We start from the raw sequence: 21,381 nt of genomic DNA on the forward strand, positions 1-21,381 counted from the left end.
AGCAGTCTAGCTTATTGAAAATGCACAGGGCATTAGCAATGTGAAGCAGCCGCAAACATTTGTGGACCACTTTTCTACAGTCTCTATGATGGATTATGATGGATTATGATGTGTACATCAGACATCTTAGGCACTAGGCTCCGCCACAACTACAAACCTAAAACTGTATAGACATTGAGTATACCTGAACATTGTACACGTCGCACGCCATTCAGAATTTAGGGCAACACACAATGCCATCAAGTTCTATTCACAGAATACATCTAACGTTCTTTGATGGTCATTATCAAGACCAACATCACACACGTGATGCTGGTATGGCCACCACTGCATTATTCCATTTACTTCTTCTTCTTCTTTCCACCTTTCTTGGCGCCCTTCTTCTTCGGGGCGCTTGGCCACGGGAAGCCCCTCATTGTCAGAAAGTCGGGAGCTGTGTGAGTAGTGTAGTAGGCGTTGGTCATGACATCGGGATGTGTAGCTGGGTAGATCTTCTGAGGAACAGCAGTCGCTTTAGACTTCTTGCCCTTACCCTTCTTTCCTTTCCCTTTGCCTTTTCCCTTGCCAGTCCCCTTTCCTTTGGTCTTCTTAGGTGCCGCCGGTTTACCCGAGTCCTTTACCTTGACCTTTGGCTGCAATGGTGGTCAGAGCATACAAAGAAAGCAGTCAAGCGACTAGTACAGTATGATGGTATAGCACGCACACTACTGAGCACATCGGTGATTCACTCATGCCCGTGACTATGCACACATAGGGCATTGATGAGCCTGTACAGAAGGGTCTGCACCTAGGTGCGTCAAACATACTCTAGCTCGCTCTGAGTAGAACCGTGATGATTTATAATGTGATGTGTAGACATCGATCTATGTTCATACGATCACTGCATATGGTTCAAGCATTGGTGGGTGGGGTTGGGGGATGGGATATCAACTTTGAATGGACACTAAAGACACCCCAACACAACCAGAGCAGAGTATCTATTTAGAATTACTGTGTTCAGTAAATTTTAGAGAGGCTTATGGTGGATAAGTGAAGGTGAATGATGCTTTTATAATGTCCAGTAGAATGGGAATGGTACGCGTGCCACTCTACTGCATATAGAATTAGCACCCTTCACTTTTACCCATCCTGTTCAACACAAGATCCTCTGATGCGGCTCTAAATGAGCCGAGTATGCCATAACATGTTAATCCACCTTGCTAGTATGGTATCACGGAGTATTTGAATCAGGTGCTCTGGTTGTGTTTTGGGGGATGTCGGATTAGTATACCAGGGGCGTTGGACACGGTGCGGTCACTACGGTATTGACCGCGCCACTATTTGCCCCAAATACCCTGTGAGTCGACAAAATGCACTGATTAGAGCTCTAAATCTCCATCCTTCCCCTACAAGTAAATTGTACTTCAGATGGCTGACCGTACTACACTAAATTACCTTCCGACGTCCCTGTATACTGTACTAGTATCACAGTATCACAGTATCACAGTATCACTAGTATACAACAGCTTCTACGTGTACATGTCATGATGATGAAGTCTAGAACGTGTAACATCATGGTAACATGCGAAAGTTAGAAACGGAGAAGCGTGATCTATCGGGGAGCCACTGAACAGGATGAAGCTTACCATTTTGAGTTGTAGCCCGGGTTGAACTGACTGGCTTCTTACAGTTACTCGTCACTCTCGCCTGTCACCTGTGTAAACTCTTCCCTCACGTTAGCATCGAACCAACGGCAACAGGCCTAGGATTTCAGGTTAGAGTCCGGTGGGGAACCGAGAGGATAGTGCCTCCACGTTCGAGGTTTACCCAGTGAGTTTTCCTGTCGATGGCCAGTAGTAGCAGCCTCCAGCCTACTCACTACGCCGCTACAAATCGAATTTTGTTATCTTCGTCACGGTCGTCACTGCTATGCTTGGCAAAGATGAACAGTATAGCCGAGCCAGAAGGCCCTGTACTCGGCGGACATACACACCACAAGTTGGCACAACGGTAAAATAAAGGCGAACTGTTGATAGAACGTCTCCGATGTGGAGAAAGGATTTCGGCTCTGCTCCGAGGACTGCCGAGACCCGAGTGTTGAACTTCAAGTTCTACACAAGGATACAAATACAATAAAGTATTCTCTTCGTCGTGTTGGTCGACCTGATAGATCGCTGATAATGGATTGTGGCGATGATTATCTCCCTTTCATTGACAGGCACGTCGTCAATCGCCTGATCTTCACACTCCGAGTCTCTGTACTCCACAACAAGCTCACAGACTGTCCTATCCGTGTTCATCACGTAACGTCGTTCGCTCTGGGCACTCAAACGAAACCGAGTGTCAAGGAAACCTAGTCGAGAGGACCGCGCATGCATCCCACAAAAATGCGCAGTAGTTACTATGGTCACCGCGGAGACAAGGTTACGTGCTCATCGAGGCATCGGCAGCTTCGCGAATTCGAGGAGTTCGACATCATGATGTTGAGTATGATTGACACTATGCATGGCATTGCATCGGCTTCTGGGATGAAAAAACCCCCGAGCGCTATACCGCAGTTTTTCTTTCTGCAGCGAAGCGTAGCTGTTTGATGGCCTGACTGAAGGTCAAGCCTTCATTCTCGAGTTGTCAGAGACGACGCTGTGCAGTTAGTCAAGGCTATCATTGCTGGAGAGAGAACTTGGGCTTGATATCGTGGTGATGACAGAATGATTCAATGAAGTTAGTTCATGCATGCAGCGCACATCCCCGATCACTGAAGAAGTCACACGACCGAATGGATTCGTGGAGCAACTGAGGTTGTGCATCTATGTTAGGTAATTTTTTACACTAAGCTATCGCTAAGCACCATTGACTCACCAGACACCTATGGACAACGTATTCAGTACTCTTTGGGAACCACACGTACGTGTACGTCACATGTGAGGGAGTCTGGAGTCGCCACGATTCGCAATGTCAGATCCAAACATGGCTCAGCTTAGGGAAAGGATGCGACGGGAAGCTAAACAGCTGGCTGAGGAAGAGCAAAAGGCTGACTACGTGCTCGACGTGGGCTTCCGAAAGCTGAGGATTCCCAAAGAGGAGGCGGAATCTCAGTTCCCCGAGCTACGCCAGCCCGTCAAGGAGTACATATTCGACCCACCCAGGTGTATGCTGCGCAACCAACAGCAAGAGCGAGAGAGGAAACACGTGGAAAAGGCCGTGGTGTCGCAAAGAATGAAGCAAGCGCTCTGTCCCAGTGCTCTGCCGGTCGGTGTGCACAAACCCACCTACTTGCACAGCGGCCGGCCTCGATGGGACACCACAGCTGGACAGCAGCTTGAGCCTCGATCAGGCCCAGCACCCAGCAACCATCGCCAGGATACCGTAGTTCAGAATGTCCACACTGGCAGCACCGCCCTGCTGTCTGAAGATGCACTGAAATCACTGCGTAGCAACAAATACGACATGAAGCTATTGTCTGGGACCAAACCTTTTCACACCAGCAAGGCCGCGGGCCCTGAATTTGTTGTGTTGGACGGGAATTTGCAATACAGAAAGCATCTCCAACCGGTGATGCCAATGAGTCCGCGCAAATCCATGGAGAAGCGAACCGCGACGGAAACTGCAGAAGGGGCAGATGAACCCAGTGCAGGCCGCACCAGAGGACCTGGCACACCACACTGCAGCAAAGGACCCCGCACACCACATGGCAACAGCAGAAGCAAGGAGCATACACTGGATGCTCCTGCGGCTAGTGACACCTGGAGAGACCGTGACACTCCCGATGAACAACTGAAAGCTCAGCGACGCTGGGTAGACCTTCCTTCATCAATGGAAGATTCTGAGAGGGCCACTTTAAAGAATCTACCTTCCACCCCGTCAACACCGTCACAATCCTCGACTAGCTTGGACTCTGGGCAAAACCAAAGCTCCTCACAAGGTGTTGGTTCAGTGCCGACTCCTGGGCTACCGTGCAAACCACCGGTGGGTGAAGAGAAGGAGAGTCGTTTGCAGGACGAGTTTCAGTATCTGATGAGGCAATGGTGTTCTAAGTGGAGAATTCCCCTAGGCATCGGCACCAGTACGGTGCACAGTGGTGATGACATTCTTCAGGGTATGATAAACAACAGCAACCAGCTAGAGCAATGCAGGGCTGTGTCACTATGTGCGTGGCCCAGTGCTATTGACTGCTCAATGAGAGCGAGTGCGGCAAGCACAGACACAACCGGAGAAAGACGTCCAGATAAAGGGTCAGAAACGGATACACCAAAGAAATCGCCGGCACCACCAAAGCTGACCAAGATGACCCAGTATAGCGATGGTTCTCTCTCCCAGGCTCTCGTTAACCAGCTCAATAAACTGTTGCTTGCACACAACACCAGCAATTTTGTGCGTATATCTGCCTTTTTGGCTCTCTGTGCTACTAAACAGCAGCCAAGTGTGGATATATCTGAACCCATTATGAACCAGCTTTTGGATGATTCGGGCCGACAGCATCGCTGGCTTGGCGCGCAATGTGCTGCACTGATTTCGAACGACTCGAGCACCATTGCCAAGTTGTTCCACGAGCTATTCGACAAGCTGCAGGAACCTAGCCAGATAGCGCAAGAGCGCGCCCTTCACTTCATGAGCTTTGTGAGCGAGCGCAGTCCTCTCGTTCGCCTCATGTCCACCAGCTATCTGAACAGCCAGAGCAATGACGAACGGCTGGCAGCGTGCCGGCTGATTCCCCGGCTAGCTCAGAAACCGACGTTGGATGTTGCCCACAAGCTGGTCTACCTGTACTGGCATGACTCAAGCCTGGGAGTACGCACACAGGCAACCCGTGCACTACTGGACACGGGCCACGGCAAGCTGATTCACGATGAGATCTGGTCTGCCCTGATGGACGGTGACGAGCAGGAGAAAATCGCAGCCCTGGAGAAAATGGCCAGCTGCAACATCATGTCCGAGCGTCTGAGACCTCTGTTCCTGAGAACGTTCAAGTCGCCGCACATGTCGGTCCGGATGGCTGCAGTGAACACGGCCGGTACGCTGCGGGTTAAAGATGACATGGTGGTGCGCAGGGTCATGAACCAGATGGTGGAAGGCACGTCGAAGCTAAAGCTCATGGCGTACGAGGCGCTGTGTCTGATGCGGCCCCCTCCCAGCGCGGACCTGCTGAACCACATGGAATGGGCCGTGCACCTGGAGCTGGACCCGTACGTGAAAGCGAGAGCGTGCTTGGCCACCGCCACTCTGTGTCCGAAGCATCCTCCGGTCATCGCCAAGCTCAAGGCATTGCTGGAGGCTGACGAGGAGGACTTTGTGAAGGAGAGTGCAGCTGCCGGTCTGCTGGCCATGGGGGAGCAAGCTGAGCCAGACCGCCGTGAGATGAAGCAGATAACACAGGAACTAGATGAGATGACCTCACCCGACCGTGTTGTACTGGACGTGTTGAGAATGGATCGCCGGGAAAAGGCGCTGAAGGATACAGCCGTCCAAGCCCGTCGACTGAAGCTCAAGAGAGCCAGGGCAAGCATGTGAGGTGGACAGTCCTGACTCACAGGAAAGGCATGGAAGTTACACAAAATACGTCCCATTATCATGACTTTGCTCTCGTTCTTTTCCCACTTCAACATGCAGGTAGCAAGTGCAAGTTGTGTTTTAGAAGATGAGGCATTTTCATCATCTCATGACAAGCCTTTTCTGACATCGGCCTGGCTGCTTTGTCGGACGCCATAATTTACAACTTGATACCACTGAAGAATCTGGCCTATTCACGTATCCACTATACTGGTATACATGTAAGTCGGAGCTGCAAGCCGGGACCTCGATATCATTAGCATTAATAGCAACATTTTGCTGGAAGTTGATTCTAAGCTGTTGAGTATTCTGTCTTGTGACTGGTGCCGGTAAACTTCACATCCCTTGAGTGATAAAAAAACGTTTTCGAAGTATTTCGTTTTGAACGGTGTTCTCTCAATGACGCACGCGCGCGCGTGTGTATGTGTGTGTGTGCGTGTGCATGTTTCTCCTGTGCTGTGCAATGATTCCACATACCGGTAATATGCAATGTATGACAGGACCAGTGTAATGTTTTGGTCAACAGCAGTCTGAAGATGAGCTGCACTGCTGGAAACTTGATTTGCGTCTTCTGGCTTGGCATTTTTTCCCTAGTGACGGTAGAGTCGCACACTGAAGAACTGCGGCCCGAAGAATGTCCAGCCTGAAAGGCTAAGAACGCCACAGCCTCGGGTTTAAAAAGCTGGCGGTGTTGGTTTTCTAGTAGCTTTTGGGATATAAGTACATCTGATGCAGTACGAACTGTTTCTAAGAATGTGCTACAAGAACGCAGCCAGATTGCTGAAAAATAATAACGTCCCAGGCTAACCCCTGGGCAATAACGTTCTTGCGCGAGCAGCTCTACTGTACATGTACATGCACTAGCAATACTCAATCTGCACTAGCAATATAATGCTACTGGCAGGGGGGGGGGGGGGGGGGGATGTACTCATGCATGGCAGTGTGTGAATGGGTATGTGTTGCCCAGGGAGCCGCCCAAGGGCAGGTGAAATAACATGTGTAAGATGCGCAGATCAAGTGTCTCACCAGAATAGAGTTGCACTGATTGATCTGATTATTTTCTCTTCAAGATTGCCGTGTCTGTTGGCACTCTCTTCGAGGACAAATTCACCACACGAGGCTGTCAAGACGGGATGGCAAGAGTTACTTTAGAAATGTGCTCCTTTTTAACATGTAGAACTTGAAGATTCAACCGTATCAACAGCAGGATTTTTCAATCCAAAAATAATTATTATCGTTTGATGCTATTATTTGAAAGCCATCACATTGCACAAAGAATCTGTATTCACTCAACTAGATCTTTTAGTTTCTCATGCTTTTGTGTTCACGTTCTCCACAGCGCACAGACTGTCCAGGCGATGAGTTGTCCCGTGTCAACCGGCAGTGCCTAGCAACAGTGCCTAGGAACAGTGCCAAGGAACAGTGCCTAGCAACTGTGCCTAGCAACGGTGCCTAGCAACACAGTGCCTAGGAACAGTGCCTAGGAACAGTGCCTAGCAACTGTGCCTAGCAACGGTGCCTAGCAACGGTGCCTAGCAATAGTGCCTAGCTGCAGAAGCGGTTCTTGATGGCTAGATAGGCCTGCATCAGAACACCGGTGATGGGTTGCCAGTTGATCTTGATTGTCTCAAAGTCCAATAGGAATGTGTTGTGCCGCGACCTGGCCATGATCAGGTATGTCTCACCAACCGTAAATTCCATACAGCCACACGCAGCTGCTTCTTTGAGCACCCAGACGAAGACATTGGATGGTCGCTCGTCGGAGCTATTGAGGCCCTGGGGTCGAGAGCCAAACCATTCCAGGATCTTCACCAGCAGAAGTCCTTCCCTTCCAAAGTTGTTATCCTGGAATACAATCCGCGCTTTGAAGTCTACAGCATTTTTAAGTCACACATGATACACACGATAGATCAGTTACGTTTCCTGGTTAAAGGGGAAGTGCATCGATTTTCGAGTAGGGACCAGAAGAAAGACAATTTGATATCGGTTCGAATGGCATATCTCTAGCTTCCATACGATAAGCCAAACTTGCCAAATCGCCAATTGTATACTCACGTTGCCATAGCGACCAGCAAAGTGATGACGTACGAAAGGCTTAGCTCCACCACAGTGAAGGTCGATTCACTGCAGAAATTGGTCATTTTCAATTGGTTTATTGTATTCACGAAGTGAAAGAAGGGCTGTGTTCAATGCTGTTAGTGCAGTGAACTGTTTATTAGTAGTCCTCTCGGTTGTGTACTGGGACGTGACACCGACAGGAGAAAGCTGGAGTGCGAAAACATCAGCAGACAAGCGAAAATAGTGACGAACAAAATGCTGAAATCTTGGTTGGGACAAATAAGACGTTCAGCATTTCCCCCAACCAAGGACCATGCTGTTTGCTCTTTCCACTTCCTGAAGATGGATGTGATGCTTCCTGGCGACTCTCCTATCTCTCGTAACATCTTCTGAAGCCAGGTGAGACGACGGGTGGTGGAGATCAGGGGCGTACATAGGGCGGTTCCCGGGATGCCCGGGAACCAGTAAAATAATTTCGATGTGGGTAGATCTACGGAGAATGTTTTGATCAAGGCCCAGCGTGCATACAGTGCATGCATGCCTAGGCGGCGTAGTCGCCTGCAGTCCGCCTGACCGTCCGAGGACGGTGACAAGGCAAGGTGTAAAACTAAAAGTGCTGCTGAGGCATTTTTGTGACACAGCGTAGATCTACTGAACTAACTATTACTTACTGGGTGCAACGAAGTCTCTACATACAAGTTACAGCGATTCCTCGATCTCAGAGTCATTTCCTTTGCAGTTTGTTTCGACAAAGTTGGTTACGTTTTTGACGACGCTTTCGCTTTGTGGAAAAGAAAAATGAAGAGTCGACATCCAGAGGGCCAGCGCTCTATTCAGAGCTATTTTGAGCAGGAGGCAAAGCGTGTAGCCAGTGACGAAGGTCAAGCGATAGATGAGATTGCGGACGCACCTGACTTCCAAGTGGAGTCTGCAACGAGCAGCACAGAGGACGGAATCGTCGGCGAAGCTGTAGAGCGACCGTTGTTGGAAGCTGCTGGATCATCCAAGACTTACTTCAGTGACATTGGAGTGTGTTGGAAAGGATATTCTGAAAGTGTACCTCCACGGTGGAATCCCTGATTGACTCCGAAATTTGCCATACATGGAAAAGATTTCCGTCATTGACAATCATTGTGCGCCACTAGCTGCACTGAAGGCGAAGGATTTCGTTTCCTGTGCGTGTCCAGACGGGTGGCAAACAGCGCCGCTTTCAACTATCCTGGTTGGAGGAGTTTCCCTGGGTAGTCTTTTGACCGGCGTTCCATGGTGGCTTCTGCTTGCCCTGTGTAATGTTTGCTCCAGGTGATTCAAAGTTTGGGCAGCTTTACCGCAGTCCTCCCGAGAATATAACCCGACTCAAGACTGAGCGTGTGGATGTGCTTCAGCGACTCGTTTCACGGCATAACATGAAATCGTCCTGCTGAACAAAACATCCATAAAAAATGCCTTGGCAAAGTTCAGTCTTTTTGAATCAAATATGCGTAGCAGTGACATTATCCAGCAGTTTATGCAGAAACTCCATCGGATACGTATAAGAGCACTAGCCGTGTGGAATTATGTTGGCTGATCAGTTTGCATGGGAACCACTCCTAGAGGCGAGCGGTGTACGCCCCTGGAGATTGACGAATGAAATAATGTCGTAGGTTTGAAAGTTTGCTGAAAACGTCTCAGGAGAGATGGCGAATACCAAGCATCTTCTCCTAGAGGGACCATTTCCCAGGCACAATCAGCCTAGAGAAATGTAGGAGAAGGCCGATAAAGAGTTCACGGCACTAACAGCATTGAACACAGCGCTTCTTTCACATCGTGAATACAATAAGACAATTGAAAATGACCAAATTCTGCAGTGATCGACCATCTCTGTGGTGGAGCTAAGCCTTTCATACGTCATCACTGCGCTGGTCGCTATGGCAACGTGAGTATACAATTGGCGATTTGGCAAGTTTGGCTTATCGTATAGAAGCGAGAGATATGCCATTCGAACCGATATCAAATTGTCTTTCTTCTGGACCCTACTCGAAAAATCGATGCACTTCCCCTTTAGTTAAAGGGAAACTGAACGCCAAAAATAAGTATGGCTTATCCGAAGGAGAATTGGGCACTGATTCCGATGAGCTATGTCTCGAGCCGATCAGAGAAGAGTAACTGTGTCAAATTTCATAAATAACACCTCCCATATTTGGAAATTGGCCTTGATGACGTGCGTACTGCTTAGCTGTCACCATGCTGTGCATGTTCAGCAGTGTAATTGAATGGAAGAAAACAATTACTTTGGTGTTTTGCAGCTCTGTTTCGTTCCCTGACGGTAACCAAATCTAGATGTAGGAATCTGTTGAGCAGGAGAGTGACACATGTCTTCCCGAAGGCTGTCCAGGCTGCAGTGGTGATGAAGAAGACACGATCATCACCCCGAGATCGATCGTAGCGAATTGGAAAACTCATGGTGAATTTGCTTCCACTCCAAGGCAATGTCGAGGTATGAATGGTGCTTGTACTGCCTTCCAAAGTGAAGAGGAGATGAACATGGCTTTGCATAGCTGTTGTTCTATGCCAACTTACCTACTCTTGCTGGTACCGTAGTGGCATATTGCAAATTTCGTGGACGAACAACTCTAGTCACTAGTGGCTAGTGAGCAACACTAACAGGTGAGATTTTTCAATTCGACAAAAATTGTTTTTGTTTGAGAACTGACAGTGGCAGTCATTAGACTCAGTACGTGTCTCTCTGCTAGCTGCTGCTTCTTTCCCTTCATCGGTAGGGTTGTGCTTGAAGTAAAAATAAATAGAAAATGTGGAACAAAAATCTGATCATGTAATTCGAATTTGAACTTCAAAGTATGTGTACATCAAATCACAAAAATGACTGTCAAGGTGGTGCTGTGCATTGAAAAAGACTGGGAGCTGGCAGCAATGGAAAGGGTAGAAATGAAACCAGTAATGCAGAGTATTCATAAGGTAGAGGGAGATAAAAACGGGAGAGGAGTAGTGAGCACTTCAATTTGAAGTAGTGTCAATAGACAGCATCGTGTTGCATACGTTGTGAATATTGTGTGAATCTAATAATTGTCACGAAATTGATATCCAAAATTATTATCCCCTGAGTAGTATTATGGTGTTCTCCTGTGTTTACATGCAGAGCCTTGACGTTGCTGAACGAGCGACAATATAAATTACATAAACATGTAGCTCGTGATGTGGGATGACTGCCGTATCGCATTGCCAACGCAAACCCATCCTGTGTCAGTGCAGCCATCCAGCAACTTGAACTCCCCGGACCAGATGCCGCTGCACCTGAACACCATGCCGATGGAAAGCCAGGAGTTGATAGCGAAGCATTCTGGTCTGCACAGTACAAGGCAAAGAACAATTATGAATTATAATGCATTGTAATCTTTCCCAAACTTCTTTGTAAAACGAACAAACAGTGCCATTATCACAACACTTGATCAAGCATCTTGATGGAGGTATTTTCCATTGTGCTGGCTCAGCATCTGCACCAGGAAGACCATGTACACTTACACGTATCTTGTGTGTGTTCGTGCGTGTGTGTTTGTGTATCTGTATGTGCACACGTGTGTGTGGGGGGGGGGGGACGCACATGTGTATGGGTAGGAATGTGTGTGTGTGTGGGGGGGGGGGGGGGTACACGCACATGTGTATGGATGTGCGCGCTGCATGCGTGTGTCTGTGGGATGGGGTGGGGGTGCACGCACATGTGTACATGTGTGTGCGCAATACAGCATGTGTGTATGTGTTCGTTGAACACAGGGTGTACTCCTGATTACATAAACTTCGTGATCATTGTGATTTCATGTGCTTTGAAGTTGAACTTCGCAATACATGTACTGATGCTTGATTAGATTTATGTTCCACATGTTCTATTTATTTTATTTTACTTCAAGCACTTGTACTATTCAAGCACAACCCTACCAATGAAGGGAAAGAAGCAGCAGAGAGACACGTACTGAGTCTAATGACTGCCACTGTCAGTTCTCAAACAAAAACAATTTTTGTCGAATTGAAAAATCTCACCTGTTAGTGTTGCTCACTAGCCACTAGTGACTAGAGTTGTTCGTCCACGAAATTTGCAATATGCCACTACGGCACCAGCAAGAGTAGGTAAGTTAGTTGGCATAGAACAACAGCTATGCAAAGCCATGTTCATCTCCTCTTCACTTTGGAAGGCAGTACAAGCACCCTTCATACCTCGACATTGCCTTGGCGTGGAAGCAAATTCACCATGAGTTTTCCAATTCGCTACGATTGATCTCGGGGTGATGATCGTGTCTTCTTCATCACCACTGCAGCCTGGACAGCCTTCGGGAAGACATGTGTCACTCTCCTGCTCAACAGATTCCTACATCTAGATTTGGTTACCGTCAGGGAACGAAACAGAGCTGCAAAACACCAAAGTAATTGTTTTCTTCCATTCAATTACACTGCTGAACATGCACAGCATGGTGACAGCTAAGCAGTACGCACGTCATCAAGGCCAATTTCCAAATATGGGAGGTGTTATTTATGGAATTTGACACAGTTCCTCTTCTCTGATCGGCTCGAGACATAGCTCATCGGAATCAGTGCCCAATTCCCCTTCGGATAAGCCATACTTATTTTTGGCGTTCAGTTTCCCTTTAAACCCCACGCTACCTGCATAAACACTTTACACATGTCATTGAACTGTAGGGAAAAGAAGCACTTGTAGCTAGAATAGCCTGAGCTAAGCTGAGTGTTGAAGGTTCAAGTTACTTGCAATGAGTGTGATTCAAGCTACTTACAATGAGTATGGTTCAAGTTACTTACAATGAGTATGGTTCAAGTTACTTACAATGAGTGTGGTTCCTGGTGCAGATCTCGCCCAGCCGCAGTTCCCAGTGCAGACCCTGGTGACTAAGGCATGTTTCACACTTCCTTGCATCTGCAGCATGCCACACACAAGCAACCACCACAGTCAGAGATTTCACGTTGTCCATTTAAAAAATGCTGCATGTCCTTTGGAGTGTGAAAGTGCACGAGGCATCAACTCTTAGCCTGCGGTTCTCTGTCCTTTCTAGCATGGTTTCGAAAATACAGCTACGACATAGAAGTATGGTATTCAAGTTCAGCTTGATGCATTTCAAGCACATGGCTTATGGGGTTTGCAGTTTGCTTGCAAACTCAGAAGCATGCTCATCATGTTTCCAATGACTTGCAAACTCCGGCCAGGGTAGCTATAGCCGTGTACACTTCAGGAGCCTGAAAATCACTCTAGAACTATGCAAGCATAGCAACACACCTTCTGCACCGAGGGTGACTGGAGGAGGTGCTGTCGTAGTTGCGATCACTTGCTGAGGAGTCGGTGGCGGCGTCCGTGCTTGTGGTGGAACTGTGGGTGCTAGCGGGGGTGGCGTAGTTGTGACGACCTGTTTCCGTAGCTCACTTTCCTGGCATGTGCTCGGATCAGAACGTCTGTACAGAGAACCAGGGTAACAGCAGCGCACCGAAGGTTATCCCACTACCTACAACAAATTGTAATACAGGCTTCAAGATTGCACCAGCTAGGGAGCAGCTAGACAGGACCTTTCACCAGCAAACAATCAGAATAACTGCCAATAGATATCAAACCAAGTGTTCATCTATATCATATTAATTTTAAAAAGAGGACTAGCTACATCTATGTGTGTGTATTCATGTGACTCAACACTCGCATACATGCATAGCCACTCAATCTCCAGGCTGTTACACTCACACAATTCTGGCTGCCACTACATTCTGCATAACGTCTACCTTTCACACTCCGCAACGAGACGAGTGTCAAGCGATTCCCATGCAGAGCAAAGTAGCCGGCAAATCAAGAGTAATCCACTCAGTGTACAAACTAGGCTTTCTATGGAGCTCTTGCAAAACCTCAAACCCAGACAACGAATGAGCAGTCGACTCATGCTCATCTTGTACCCGCAAATAGCGCGTCATAGGTCCCTTTTGATAGGAAAATCTGCACCTGTTGTGGTCCATTTTACTAGTTTCAGGGGAAGAAACAGATAACGTACCTTCTTGGATCCACCAATCTGAATATTTTACCAACTGGCTCATCTCTGTGAGATGGAGCGGCAAGAATGTAGATTTCACCTGAAGAAGAAAAGAAAGTTGAAAACCCGAGATGTGCACACCTTGTGTGGGTCACGGAAGATGATGTATCTCAGATGCCGCTGTTTTGCACCACACATGGCATGAAGACACTTCTTTTGTTTTATTTTGCTAGAACAAAATTTCTTTGGTTATCATGATAACATGGCGGCTTGACAATTGTTCAAGCATGAACGTTCATTACAGAGTGAAATCCAACTTTACCTTGCTCATCTTCTCCGAAAGACAGAATGGCGCGAGGTAACTGTCCCGTCATACGGTTAGTGCATGTTTTACTGGACCCGAGGCAAACCTCCCGGTTCACCCAGCCTGTCGGACTCTGCGGATCCTCGCTCAGGGAGAACAGCTTCCTGTGCAGAAAGATATGAGCATAAGCAACTAGACATGCATACTGACAAACGCATATGAAACCAAACGCTGAATCAGTACACTTTTCGTATTTCCATTCCTTCAATCAATGAATACTTGAGTCAATAATCTGTACATGTAGTAGAAATTCAAAGTGATCTTTGCCCAAGCTGACATTTGTGCTGTACATTTTTGTGAGCATAGTGGCACTGAATTGTAGTGTATTATTTTAGGATCTAGCAATGCAGTCTGAGTCTACTCACCCGCTGGAGTAATCCCCGTAGAAGTACCGTCCCTCCATGTTGGGCCACTGACAGCCACGGTACACGTACCCACCCGTCACCGACCGACCAATGTCACGGCCGTAATCATGGATCGGAAGAACCGATGTCTCTGAAAATCCACACAAAACACAGCAATACGGAATTAGTCACGTTGTAGTGTTGCAAAAGGAGGATCAACGAGCGGGACTCGAACCCAGCACCCTGTCTATCCGGGACAGCACCTTGCCGATTAGGCTACCGGCAAGAGTCCATAACCCAAGAGTATGCAACTGTGATTATGGGTGCATGCGTGGCGCGCTGCCTTCATTACGTAACTTGCCTTCATCACGCTCTGAAAGCATGCATTCAAACTCTCAATTTCTCGCACGAGCCCATCCGTTTTTGCTCGATTCGTTCCAGTACCTACACAATCTCTGAATTCTGGCGCGTGAACTCCAGTTCCGTACGAAAGTTCATTTCAAACTAGAGGGAAAGTGCGGTGTTTGATTTTCCGCAGTGCGCGGACTGCAGCTGAATGATGGAATGAAGGCAGCGCGCCGCGCGGTTGGCCCATAGAAAAGAGATCACAGTTGCATACTCTTGGGTTATGGACTCTTGCTACCGGGGATCACACCCATCCATGGCTCCTTCTTGCTACAGTAGTGTATTGATACCATGGCAATACCATGACAACCAACTGCATCATGTGTCACTATTGCAGTATAGACTGTTAGGACTGTTAGTGGACATCTCACCACGCAATTGCTTGCAGAGCTTCTTGTCATAGCAGAGATTGCCCTCCAGGCCACGCCAGCCATAGTTTCCGCCCTTCACAATCAGGTCGATTTCCTCTCGTTTCCGCTGGCCAACATCTCCACAGAATAGTCTACCGGCACCGGAGCCTGCGAGAGAAAGTTTGGAAATGAAAGGCAATCAAACATGGATGTGATTACTGGGAGTCAGGGATTGACTACACATCGTCACCAAGAGAGTGCACGGGTATCTTCAGTGTTGAAAAGGCAAAACGCACACTGCATCCAGGATGAAGAAGGGTAAGGTGGGTGAGACCAAGGAGTATGCGTGCCATTATTTTCCCGATGGCATGCAAACGCAACACATTGGAAATGGCTTATAATCACTGCTCACCAAAGTACACTGCTATCCTGCATATCTTACATGCATCAATAACGAGGCACAAACATACTAGATACTACTCAGAAAAAGGACACACTTCAGGCTCTTTTACTAGTGAAACTGAGAACTTTCAAGATGTTCTTATACTTTCAAGCCTTACCGTCAGGTGAAATACAGGCTGTATTTCACCTGACGGTAAGGCTTGAAAGACGTATACCGTAAAGTACCGCCAGAGCGCCCCACCATCTCATCCTTTCGTGGTCGTATTGTGGAGGTGGTCTGCTGTCTGTAGGTCATACGACATGAACCTTGTACACATATTGCACGTTTTGCAGTCAATCCGTACCTTCAAGCGGACACAAGCTCCACACAAAAACCTGCCAAGTGTGACCTTAGTACACTGAGATTCTCACATTGTACACACTTCGTTGCACTCTGCCATACGATTTTCCTTTCTCTGGCTGTAAAATCAAGGTGGGGCGCTCTCGCGAGACGGGGCGCTCTGGCGGTACTTTACGGTACTAGTGAGAGGGCCTGAAGTGTGTAAATTGGTAATAACGTCCAAAGGGCAGTGTGTAAGACTCTCCTCACCGGTTAGCGCATTTCCACGATCAAATGAACACCTCCAGGGATTACGCAGACCGTAGGCGTAGATCTCTGACCGAGTGTTTGCCAGGCCTGTGAATGGGTTGTCGTATGGCACAGCGTACAATGCTTGGGGATGATTGACATTCACATCAATGCGCAGTACTTTCCCCAGGAGATTGGACCTAAGCGTAACATGTTCATCAATACACAACAGCAGCAGCCTCAAGATCTAAACACGTCGATCATTTTCAAGCACTGTGTACCTGTTCGGTACACAACGCATTGCAATGGTCAACAATCCATGTCTATACACTTACTGGACTATAAACTTGAGTTTCTAATCACTCAGCTCTCACTCTTGACCTGACATTATATCAACTAGTTTGACATTGTACTGTACTTGCCGATGTGTTAACTTGTTAGTAGCACCTTCTAAAATGTTTTTATACTCCGAATGTCAACAAAAATACAAACTTTGGGCCCGAGAAGGGGGAGGGGATGCGGCGTAGACTACGCTGCAGCTAACACACCATAAAATACGGTACTACATTCAGGGGTATTACGCTCCTTGGCGTTCGTCTTGTTGAGCGCTCTCGGTAGGCTGCTCTAGTGCCGCTGCATCACACATTGTCCGCTGTTTTTCATAGTTTGAGCTCTCTGGTGCTAGAGCAAAGAGCTACCTTAAAAAAATGTCTATGGTGCCACCTTTGCACCATGACCGGTAGCTCGGCTCACTTAATGCTCGTAGCTGTACTGATGAGGCCTTTATGGCGGAAACAGCTTGCTGTCTACAACATTGGATACTACATTCATGCACTTCGAAGTATGATGGGTTGGCATAGGTGTTCACAACTTATATGTAAAAGGAAGTGGTGCCTGATCATGATGTGGTGGCGTCCCACGGAAGCGGAAAGGCGGTTCTTGACCCTCCCTGTACCCGAACCCGTTCAATTAAAAAACCCACGCACATTTGTGCAATACTAGTGTCCACTCACATATCCTGTGCATTGCCATTCTCTCCATGTTTGTCGCCTGCCCCGCCGCCGTCACCGGAAAACACGTAGAGATAGCCGTCGGGACCGAACGTCACCTGTCCGCCGTTGTGGTTGCTCTGCGGCTGAGTGAACTGCAGCACGATCCTCTCTGACGAGTGATTGGCCAGGTTAGCGTTGTCTCTCGACTGCGTCCACTCGGACACGCGGCTGTAATGCTTACCAGACCGTGTGTAGTGGCTGTAGTATGTGTAGAATTTGCTGTTCCACTTGAAATTCGGATGAAACTCCAGACCGAGCAGTCCGCGCTCATCCCCACGCCCATTATGCGTACCCACTGATCTGGTGATGTCCAAATATGGCTCGCCCAATACCTTACCCGTCTTTGTCATGACCTTGATGATGCCTTTCTGTTCACCTATGAACATTCGCCCTGTGCCATCTTTGCTGCTGGTGAATGTAAGTGGGTTTACCAGGTCGCTAGCAACCTCTTCCACGCATAGACAGTCGCTGTCATCATCACCTGCACCCGCCTGTCCAGAAGGGGAATTCCCTCGCCCGTCTGTCACGTCAGGTGGCAGTTGACCTCGTTCAGTGTAGTTGATGTTGGGATAGCAGTAGATCTTGTCATTCAAACTCCATTTGCTACAGAACAGCGGTCCAGCCCTGGCGTCGCCATTTATACTGCTGCTGCTGGTGGTGGTCCTGCTGTGGTTGGTAGAGGCATCCTGGGCAGAGTCGTCCTCTTCACCGAGGTTGAAGAACATTCGAAGAACCGGAAGACCACATTCGTTCACCAGATCTCTGCACATGCCATAGCACAAAGCGGGGACTCGGCCTCGAGTGTCGTCGAGTTCCTCCCCTGTCGCCTCCACATCGTATGCATGTGCGGCAAACGGTGAGCACGCCAAACATTGCAACGAACGCAGGTAAAGCCTGCATCTCTCATTCAACTCACGGTTTACCCGAGGCACCGAATCTGCTGTTCGCGATCCCGCATCCCCGCTGGAATCCACTTGGTGGTCATCCGTTCGGTCACTGCTCGACCAGGAGGCCAGGAAGCGGTCAAATTCCTGGCCGAGCTTCGCATCCTGCTCTCCGGTGCAGCATGCGCTGGCCGTGTACTGAGGGCAATGCAGTAATGGTCTGGTGGGTTGGAATGGTGGCCTGAAGTCCGTGCATTGCGGATGGCCATTGGCAAACCAGGCCGCAACTGCGAACAGAAGTAGTGCTGTCAGGCCTGGTCGTAACGTCTGGTCGGTTGAGGGCATTACCATGATTACTGCGGAGACGCACAGGCCTCGTGTCTAACGCTCTCCTAATCCCGACCGGACAAGCCAGTGAAGTGAACTCTGCGGCGAAACTTCTCTCCGCACAGCAGCTACGTTTACTGCCGCTAAAAGGGAAATTTTATTATTGTGTAGTGTCGGAATTGCATCCAGTACCTGGAGGCGTCGCGGTGGTATCAACCCGATTTCGTCTTGAGGTCTAGTTGGCCAACGTGACATAGTCATTTGTAACGCCATGCTTGCAATTTATTCATTCATGAGTGCCTGTGACCGTGTCCGATTTCGCTCTCCCTTTCTCCACAAGGCACGAAGTTCCAGACATCGGAACGCTGCACCGTTTCTGCCATAGCTGTTGGCATGCGGGCGCTGACAGCTGAGGCGATGAGCACTGAGGCTTTCGCGAAGTCGACGGATCATTATTTTCATTGCAGGCTGCAGACAGCACAGCTGGACTGGAGCAGGCCATTGGCATTGGCATTGTCAAGGACAATGAATGGTTCGATTGTACTGCCATTGTGAACTGGTGAAGCAATCTCTGATTAGTGGTCAGTGTCTGATCATGCTGATTGGCGAAGTCTTGCAGACCTGGTGTCACAGTAGGTGGTAAAACACATTTGACCTGTACTGATCCGTGAGTTCACGGGTTCAGTCACATAGTGCAGCTTGTTGTACATGATTGGTGTTGGCCGGACTGACCCGTTGTGCCTGGTCTGTCGACTTGTCGATACTGTCACTCACGCAAGTCACCATGGTCACTGAGTCTGTGTCACAGTGTGTGGCATGCATAGATCTACGGAGCTCGGCCCGGCCGAAGGCATGCGTTGCACTTGCAGATAGTCTGTGATTCTGATACTGTCACTCACGCAAGTCACCATGGTCACTGAGTCTGTGTCACAGTGTGTGCACGGCTGATTCAGACTGCAAAAACCCGTGCACAGCATCTCGGGTTCGAGGCCAGGCCAGCAGTCACCGAAGTAGGGGATTTTCCCGTACTCAAGCGTACTCAAGGGCTGAGAATTTTCTCAGGGCCAGCTCTCTACACGCGGCTTCTCGGCCTCACCGAGCGGAGCCTGAGACACTGAAAACAACAAAAATAGCCTCGTGTGAGAGTACAGTAGCTGTAGTACAATCGCGTGTAAAAAACGAGTGCTTCTTTCTTCGAGCGAGCGACTTTTCAAGCGTTTCTTGTCGATTTCTTACTCCTTTTTGAGCGTGTCTTTTGCTGTACGTAGCCCAGGGAAACTGCCCTGGGTAGCTAGTTGGGGAAGTTTTGGTGGCGGCGAGGGAAGTTTATTTGTATAGCGGAAACCTTCATCTACAAAATACGTTAGTGTCATTGTGATCCGTAGGGTAGTTTTGTGTGCATCGTGTTCTTTCTGACGTCTCTTATCGCTGAACAATGAGCTCTGATTTCAAAAATTTGAATTTTCACCTTGAGCATGTGGGTATGTTGTGTCGCTTGGGTGGATGTAAACTGCCCAGCCATCGGAGTGGTCGGAAGTCTTAGAGCCCCCTATTTATTTTATCTAGTGAACGATTATGCATTGCAGATCTTCAATGTTCTAGGTATCAAGGTAGAAAAAGATGAAAGTGGTGTCCACCCCACACATTTCTGTAGGGCATGCTTACTATTTATCCAGAAGTCAGCAGAAAGTGAAACACCGTGTGATGTTGGTGGTGATATTAAGGGAGGGGATAGTGGTGGTGGTGGCTGTAGTAAGGCTCTGCCAAATGTACTAGCCTGGATGCCGCACACAGATGATAAATGCATTGTATGTGGGTGGATTGAGAGTGCAAGAAAGGGAGGTAGACCAAAGCAGGAGAAGAATCTTAAGGGGGCGTGCTCGGTGGATAACAAGAGCCAAAACACAGGGGAGAGTTTGTTGGGTGTCGATATTGACGAAGCCACACTGTTCGGGCGAGCCACGCCTTCGCATGTATGTACTCTTGGAGAGGAAGGCGGTGAATTAATACACCACAAATTCAACCTCCTTCGCTCTGGCCTGCAGAACACAAACAAAGATGTTGACCGTCTAAAGGTCTTGGTCGTGCAGTACCCAACAACCACACTGCCGACACACCAGTGCTTAATTTATAATGCACAACAATTGCAGTATTAAAGCCAAGGGAAAATTCCCAAATCTAGCTACCTATGGAGAAGTGAACTGTTTTGTCGCTCACAACATCAGCGCGGGTGGTGGCGGGCCATAGGTAGGTCAACATTATCACTCTGATACATTCAGAAATCATTTGAACAGCAAAACTGTAACTGATTACTTCAAACATGAGACAAAAGTCAAAATACAATGCAGCGATGCAATTTGAAATCAAAACTGTTCTGCACCACTGAAATCGAATTTACTACTTCTTATACTGCACCTTCTTTACTGCTGATGTTCAGCCACTGTGCAGATCCTGCTGTGCTAGCCTTGTGATCTCATATCAGAATCCAGCCAGAATAGTACAGCAGCTGCATGGGAGCATGCCTGTCCCAGGCTCGCCATGCAGATGCAGTGTGCCAACAGAACAGCACCAGAAAGGGGGGGGGGGGGACTTGTCAGAATACTCAAGCGAGTGTCCATGAAAATTCTTTGCTTCCTCCTGCCAGGTTGAGAATCACGTGCACTGATTCAGCCACCAGGTGGCATGCGTCAACACATCTACGGGTAGCCCTGATTCCTGAACTAAACTCTAAAGGAACGTACAGTTCAGGTGCTGAGCACGTGCAGGAACTACACAACGTTCCTCGTCCACAGGCAAGTAGAGGACAATGCACTGACTGTGACATGATCCGTAATACTAGAACTTGAACTACTATAATTATTGTAGAAGTAATAACAATAGTTCCTGCACGAAAATGATGTTGTGTCGAAGAACGGCATAAACCGAAGAGTCACTGGGTCTGGCAGATGTCGCCTTCATCTTTTATCGAAACTCCACGTCAAGACAGCGAAGACTACACTTCAAAACCACTTGACTTGGCCTACAACGAGACGAACTCCAAACAACTCGACAATGTTTTTTTGTAGCTCTGTAGCTCTAGAGCTCTTTTGGCAC

At 48.3% G+C, this 21,381-nt stretch overlaps 2 protein-coding genes and 2 long non-coding RNA genes across 5 annotated transcripts; 2 read left to right on the forward strand and 2 right to left on the reverse strand.

Moving 5' to 3' along the window:
* The first annotated feature begins 2,494 nt into the window (after positions 1 to 2,494).
* Positions 2,495 to 5,894, forward strand: LOC135816021 (uncharacterized). Its single transcript, XM_065329378.1, has one exon. The coding sequence runs from the start codon at positions 2,932 to 2,934 to the stop codon at positions 5,485 to 5,487; it is 2,556 nt and encodes an 851-aa protein (XP_065185450.1). The 5' UTR covers positions 2,495 to 2,931; the 3' UTR covers positions 5,488 to 5,894.
* Positions 5,895 to 6,654: 760 nt separating this feature from the next.
* LOC135816022 (HHIP-like protein 2) lies at positions 6,655 to 18,471 on the reverse strand. 2 transcript variants are annotated; one of them, XR_010553348.1, is made up of 10 exons: positions 17,039 to 18,471; positions 16,047 to 16,225; positions 15,077 to 15,223; positions 14,322 to 14,451; positions 13,915 to 14,060; positions 13,614 to 13,692; positions 12,860 to 13,032; positions 12,413 to 12,502; positions 6,979 to 7,397; positions 6,655 to 6,913 (listed from the first exon to the last, which is right to left on the reverse strand). XR_010553348.1 is itself a non-coding variant. In XM_065329379.1 (9 exons), the coding sequence occupies exons 1-9, from the start codon at positions 18,310 to 18,312 to the stop codon at positions 7,072 to 7,074; spliced, it is 2,544 nt and encodes an 847-aa protein (XP_065185451.1). In that variant the 5' UTR covers positions 18,313 to 18,471; the 3' UTR covers positions 6,655 to 7,071. The 2 variants fall into 2 exon arrangements, 1 of the variants encoding a protein (XP_065185451.1); XM_065329379.1 differs by having other exon boundaries at positions 6,655 to 7,397.
* On the forward strand, positions 9,855 to 11,108 carry LOC135816024 (uncharacterized). Its single transcript, XR_010553350.1, has 2 exons — positions 9,855 to 10,230; positions 10,721 to 11,108. It is a non-coding gene; the product is annotated as an uncharacterized LOC135816024 (long non-coding RNA).
* LOC135816023 (uncharacterized) lies at positions 10,349 to 12,328 on the reverse strand. The gene is made up of 2 exons (XR_010553349.1): positions 11,617 to 12,328; positions 10,349 to 10,926 (listed from the first exon to the last, which is right to left on the reverse strand). It is a non-coding gene; the product is annotated as an uncharacterized LOC135816023 (long non-coding RNA).
* Positions 18,472 to 21,381: the final 2,910 nt, after the last annotated feature.

Source organism: Sycon ciliatum, chromosome 4, assembly GCF_964019385.1.
Source record: "Sycon ciliatum chromosome 4, ocSycCili1.1, whole genome shotgun sequence".
NCBI classification, from domain to species: Eukaryota; Metazoa; Porifera; class Calcarea; order Leucosolenida; family Sycettidae; genus Sycon; species Sycon ciliatum.

Bases quoted from the DNA above. Each gene is read 5' to 3' on its own strand.
- LOC135816022 (XM_065329379.1), bottom strand. From the start codon at position 18,312: ATGGTAATGCCCTCAACCGACCAGACGTTACGACCAGGCCTGACAGCA. The intron at 14,452-15,076 runs GTGAGATGTCCA...GTGGATTTTCAG, and splicing joins GCTCTGCAAGCAATTGCGTG to AGACATCGGTTCTTCCGATC. The intron at 13,033-13,613 runs GTACGTTATCTG...TTCTCTGTACAG, and splicing joins AGATTGGTGGATCCAAGAAG to ACGTTCTGATCCGAGCACAT.
- LOC135816021 (XM_065329378.1), top strand. From the start codon at position 2,932: ATGTCAGATCCAAACATGGCTCAGCTTAGGGAAAGGATGCGACGGGAA.